Raw genomic sequence first — 6,602 nt, forward strand, 5'->3', positions numbered from 1 at the left:
AATGGAAGAGATGATTATCTTTCTTAGTTTAAATAAAGTTATTAATTAATGAGAATGTGACATTACTATTATAATACTTAAAATGAAGACAAAATAATTTATTAAGCTTACTTAAAATGGCTCTATATATTTCTTATATAAAATTTATAATTAATGAAAAGTTTATAAATAGGGATCGCGTGTCCCTCGCTTTCCAAATAAACCGCCCGTCTTCAAAATAGTATAACGCCCATTTCCTCTCTCTCTCTCTCTCTTCTCCATCTGGTTCCGATTTGCGATTCAGTAATCGCCATTGGCATGCACCTGCTTCGATCTCGTTGGTCCATTTCTTCTCCTTCTTTAGAGCCACAGATCCTTCATTGCTTCAGGCCGTCATTTCATATTTTACTACTTTACTCCGCCATCACTCATTTCTCGTGACTTCAATCAATACAAGGTTAGCTTCTGTCTCGTGCATTTCTCTCTGTTTTGTTCTGGATCAATTGATTGATTTCTGATTCATTGTTCATTAGACGAGAAGATGGATCAGTTATAATATAGACTTTATATTGTTAAGAAGATCGTCATGCTTGGATCTGGAAGGAGACACGAGATTGAATCAGTTGTAAGGAAGGAAGACTTTCCTGTAAATGATTTGAGAGATCGACTTAAGTCTTCACGTGAAAGCCGATTCGATCTCCTGACTAACCAGCTTGGGCTTGAGCCAACTCAGAGGAAATTCAGCACTGAGAACCTTATCAATGGCTTCAAAGAATTCTCCAAATCTCTCCTCATCCTTCCTGACAGCAGGTACATACTCTTCATGATACTATAACTGTACCTCTTCTAATTAAAGAGAATACATAAGTAATTAAACCTTACTTTCTATGTATGATTCAAGTCTCATACCTTAATCAATTAGGTCATGACATTAAATATTACATGTTCGGGTCATACTCTTTGTTAAAGTTAGGAAAACATAGTTAGGGTTTACACAGGGCGTCACAACTCGTTTATCATGAGGGATGCAAGGCAATGTGTAAAATGTTTTGAGGGACTGAAGTTTTCAAATTCATGTTTGAATCTTTAATCAGATCAGCATTCCAATCAAAGAAACATGAGAACTTTGTGAGTTTGAGATTTAGGGGGTAATAATTCTGCAGATCTCCTGCTATTAGTGGTTGTCAAATCCATCTGATGGGTCCTATAGGCTATAGCGCGTCTCGGATTTGGTCTTTTTTAGCTCCTGATTATACAATCAAAAGGGTGTATGTGTATGGGTATGCATGCACCACGTCACTCCTAATTCAATGATCAAGTGTGCTTGTTGTGGTGCATATTAACACAAAGGGACGCAGGTTTTCTACGTTGGTCCCACTCATTTTTTGATGAACGGTAAACATCATCCTTGGATTTTGAACTCTAGCTGGTCCACCACGTTATCGGTCATGAGAACGTGTAGGAAAAATCCAGAATGACATGTTTATGACCAGTCAATGCTGGTACTGTTATTTATTGGAAACTCTTACTGATTAGTTAATGTTGACCACTGTCACTGTACTAGTAACACAGCTTTTACATAACTTTATTAATTACTTTTAGCTTTTATTCTTGTTTATTACTTCAAGTATGGAATATAAAACCACGCTCAATTGTAAACAAACTCAAATTGTAGTGCTTTGAATAAAGATTGCCAACGGAAGGTGTTCTTGTTTGGCAACATTGAAAATGAGCTTCTTTGGCAATTTATTAAGTTTCTTTACTTTCTTAATTAAATTCAAACATGTTAATTATTTTATAATTTCAACAATTTAAACACATATATATTTTAATTAAGGAGAATTAGCATGACACTTACATTAATTTCCCTCTGTTTTCAGTGGAAATCAAACCCATGACCTTTTGGTCTCTTAGGATTAACCTGGTGAGATAACAGCAATTTAAATATTAAAACCATATTATATACATACATTGTTAAAAATTTAACCAAAAAAAAATAGCAGCTAAACAAAGTCTACACATAAACAAATCCTTAAATACTGACTACTAGTTTATGGATAATAATATATTAGAAATTTTACTCATAAACTGGCAGATATATTTGCAGTATCAAAAGAAAAGGACAAACTATTTCAAAGGTAGTTTAGAAACTGGAGTTATTGCCATAAATCAGGTTGATATATTTGCTCCTTTCAATTTCTTAAATCACCCTTTTAAGCCTTACACTGAGAACAGCTTATGTATTCTCTCTTAAATGAGGCTGAATTTTTACTACTATTGTATAATCTTATTGAAATAAAGAGACATTGGAAGAGACATACTTGTCTTCCTTTGGCTTATTCCAGCCTTTTATTCTATATTAATTGGACATAACAATTTCCCATTAAAGAATTATATTCAAAGAGATTTATATTGAGGAAAATTGTTATGCTGGGAGAAACATAACCATTTTATGCAAAAAAATGAAAAGTTTTGGTCTCAGTCCTCTGTCTGCTGAGCTTGTTCTTTTTTATCTCGGAAAGTTAGTCATGGTTGTTAAAGAGCTGCAAATGTCTAAAGCTAACGTTAGAGTGAAAACAGGTGGTATCATTTGTGGACCTACTTCATACTTTTATGGGCAATTTACTCGTCTTTCTTCACGCCCATGGAGTTTGCATTCTTCAGGGGACTGCCTAGGAAGATCTTCATCCTGGATATTGTTGGACAAATTGTTTTCCTGTTTGACATTATCCTACAATTCTTTGTTGCTTATAGAGATAGTCACACTTACAAGTTAGTCTGTCGGCGAACACCAATCGCTCTTCGGTTAGTTCTCTTATCTATGTTCTTATACATAAGCAAGAATATATTATTCCAAAGAATGGCCTTTTATTTGATACAAAACAAGATTAATGATTTCTTCTGTTTAAATTTTTCATTTTGTAATGTTTTTTCTACAGGTACCTGAAATCTCATTTCATCTTTGATCTTCTGGGGTGCATGCCTTGGGATATTATCTATAAGGTAGCATTTTTCTTTCCTATAGTTGTACCTCTTAGAGGAGCCCATACAAGTGTGGTTTTCTCTTTGTTATGGTTATCCTTAATTACCAGCCTAGTTTTTATGTACTAACTCTGCTATTATTAACCACTTTTACTTGTAACTTGCATATGTTTGCTGGCAAAATCTATACTTCTGTCTGATAGAACTAATTTTGCAATTTTCTTCTTTTGTGACCAAAACAATAAATAATTTGTTATTCTATTTTGCTTTTTTATTTTTCAAGTAAAGTTCTTATATCCCAGCAATCATTGTAACCAATTTGAATGTGATGGAATTTTCATTTATGGAATGTTGCCTTAATTTAGATAGTTATTGTTTTGAATGATCATTTGCTGATGATCTATTCTAATCAGGTTTGTGGAGAAAAAGAGGAAGTAAGATATCTCCTATTGATCAGATTGAGTCGAGTTCGCAAAGTCATAGATTTCTTTCAAGAGATGGAGAAGGATATAAGGATTAAATATCTTTTTACTCGGATTATAAAGCTCATTGCTGTTGAGCTCTACTGTACCCATACAGCAGCTTGTATCTTTTACTATTTGGCTACCACTTTACCTAAGGAAAGAGAAGGCTATACATGGATTGGAAGTTTAAAAATGGGTGATTACAGCTATGCAAACTTCAGAGAGATTGACCTGGGGACACGATACATAACATCTCTATACTTTGCCATTGTCACCATGGCAACTGTTGGTAAGAAACTTCTCAAGACGATCATCGTGTTGTTAAATTATTCTTATATTCTATCACTTTTTTATATCAAAGTAAAAAATAACTTAACATGATGTTGTGATGCTATTGAGGAAGAGTTCTTAGTTTCTCTGATTTTTTAGTGTCAAAAGATATACCACTTTGATAAAAATAAATAAATCATAAGGTACTTCTAACTGTTGCTAGTGTTTCAACTAAGATTCCAACAAAGGAATGAGATGGAAAAGGTTAAGTTAATGAATCACAACTTTGCAGGTTATGGCGAAATACATGCAGTCAACTTGAGGGAAATGATATTTGTAATGATCTATGTGTCTCTTGACATGGTTCTTGGTGCCTATTTGATCGGTAACATGACAGCATTGATTGTTAAAGGATCAAAGACAGTGAGGTTCAGGGATAAGATGACAGATCTGACCAAATACATGAACCGGAACAGACTGGATAGAGATATTCGTAATCAGATCAAAAGTCACTTGAGATTACAGTATGAAAGCAGCTATACTGAAGCTTCTGTTCTTCAGGACATGCCTATCTCTATTCGTGTTAAGGTAAAAAAGAACTTTCTTTCTTTTGTACATCTGTTCTAGTATAGTTTCTTGATAGTCATTGACATTCTTTATTTGCTGGTTGGATGTCTAAGATCACCAAAAATGTGTCTCTTGCAGATTTCTCAATCTTTATATAAATCTTACATTGAAAATATTCCTCTTTTCAAAGGATGCTCACCCGAATTCATCAGTCAGATAGTAAGTCCTAACCACTGTTTTTCTTTTGTTCTCCTCCATAAGTAAAAAATATCTGATTCTGAAGTTCTCTTATAATGCAGGTAATTAGAGTTCATGAGGAGTTTTTTTTGCCAGGAGAAGTGATCGTGGAACAGGGACATACTGTTGATCAAATTTATTTTGTGTGTGATGGTACATTGGTAAGGTTAATTAAACTACATTGTTCTTCTCCACATTAACATAAATTTTGGTAACATTTAGTACTGACTGGCTTGCAGGAGGAATTGGAGATAGATACTGATGGAACAGAAGAGACAATCTCTACTCTAGAAACCTATAGTTCGTTTGGTGAAATTTCTATTCTCTGCAACATTCCTCAACCTTATACAGTTAGGGTTTGTGAGCTATGTAGACTTTTACGTGTTGACAAACAATCCTTTGCCAATATTCTTGAAATGTTTTTCCATGATGGGAGAAGAGTGTTCAACAATCTTCTAGAGGTAATCTTCTAGCCTTTTGAACAAGGTCATATCATCATATATTCATGTGTCTAATATGAGTAGTTTACAGGGTAAAGAATCAAATCTCCGTGTAAAGCAACTGGAATCTGACATCAATATTCACATTGGCAAACAAGAAGCTGAACTTGCTCTGAGATTTAACACTGCAGCTTATTATGGAGACCTACCTCAGATCAAGGAATTGATCCGTGTAGGTGCCGATCCAGACAAGTCAGATTATGATGGACGTTCGCCATTGGTATATATGATTAGCGTTTTGAAATATTATTATTATTAAGAAAATTGGTTAGAGCTGATAAGTTGTTGTGTTTTTCTTATTAACAGCATCTTGCTGCATCAAGAGGCTATGAAGATGTGGTTATGTTTCTGATCCAATCAGGCGTAGACATCAATGCAAAAGGTATAGTGGTGGACTTGGTTAGTGAGAAATGAATAGACTATTAAATGGTTGGTGTGTTGTTTGATTGGTAGATAAATTTGGAAACACACCATTGCTGGAAGCAGTGAAGAATGGACACGATAGAATTGCGTCATTACTTCGTTATGAAGGAGGGGCGTCGTTGAAAGTTGATGATGCGGGTGGTTTATTATGTACATCAGTGGTAAGAGGCGACGCTGATCTTCTGAAGAGATTGTTGGCAAATGGTCTGAATCCAGATTCAAGTGATTATGACAATCGAACTCCACTTCATATTGCTTCCTCTCAAGGATTATATTTCATGGCAAAGTTGCTTTTAGAATCTGGAGCCAGTGTCTTTATAAAGGACAGATGGGGGAATACTCCAGTTGATGAAGCAGAAACATGTGGAAACAAGAGCATGGTGAAGCTCCTGAACGATGCGAAACAAAACCAGTTTTCTGAATTTCCTGAGGGAACTATTACAGGTGAATTGAAATTTGAAGGCTTGTTGTTTTAATTTAATTTGTAAATAATTAATTGGTTTTATGATGACAGATAGTTGTAAAGTGATGGGGAAAAGGAAATGTACTGTGTTTCCTTTCCATCCATGGGAGTCGAGTGATACAAGAAAACATGGGATCGTGTTATGGATACCGAAAACTATTGAGGAGCTGGTCAAGACAGCGGCTGAGCATCTAGAATTGCATGAAGGTGTAATTTTATTATCAGAAGAAGGTGGTAAAATTATTGATGTGGATATGATAAACGATCACCAGAAGCTGTACTTAATCACTCAAACACAAACACATTCTCATTGATATGTTTTTCACATCACAATGGGATTCAAAACTTTATTGTGAAATGTTAATATCCTAACTATTAAACCATTTATAACCGTTGCTCACCATGCATGGATTTAGTGACTTGGCTAACTTGAAAGTCCGGGTTTTCTGACTGGTTACGTCGCCATAACCTGTAGCACCGCCCATGCACCGAAGGCCTGGATTATTCCAAAATCTACTGTAAGAATTTTCGAACCTTTCTAAGTGGATTTAAGGATAAGCTTGGTTTGTGGTCAGATAAAATAAAATAAAATTTCAAGTTAACAATCACATGTTAATTTATATATCTATTAATAAGTAACATTTTAAGAAAGTTTTAACTAATTAAAAGAATAATACTTAGACAAGGTATTCATATTTTATTTGTAACCCCGATTAC

At 34.6% G+C, this 6,602-nt stretch overlaps 1 protein-coding gene across 1 annotated transcript; it reads left to right on the plus strand.

The window, feature by feature from the left end:
- Window positions 1-216: 216 nt before the first annotated feature.
- LOC124915499 (potassium channel SKOR-like) lies at window positions 217-6,309 on the plus strand. Its single transcript, XM_047456223.1, has 13 exons — window positions 217-436; window positions 513-789; window positions 2,560-2,784; window positions 2,919-2,982; window positions 3,375-3,714; window positions 3,988-4,283; window positions 4,401-4,481; window positions 4,562-4,660; window positions 4,739-4,960; window positions 5,031-5,219; window positions 5,306-5,381; window positions 5,453-5,866; window positions 5,937-6,309. The coding sequence occupies exons 2-13, from the start codon at window positions 566-568 to the stop codon at window positions 6,197-6,199; spliced, it is 2,493 nt and encodes an 830-aa protein (XP_047312179.1). The 5' UTR covers window positions 217-436; window positions 513-565; the 3' UTR covers window positions 6,200-6,309.
- The last annotated feature ends 293 nt before the right edge of the window (window positions 6,310-6,602 follow it).

The sequence above is a fragment of the Impatiens glandulifera genome, chromosome 9, assembly GCF_907164915.1.
Source record: "Impatiens glandulifera chromosome 9, dImpGla2.1, whole genome shotgun sequence".
Taxonomy (NCBI): domain Eukaryota; kingdom Viridiplantae; phylum Streptophyta; class Magnoliopsida; order Ericales; family Balsaminaceae; genus Impatiens; species Impatiens glandulifera.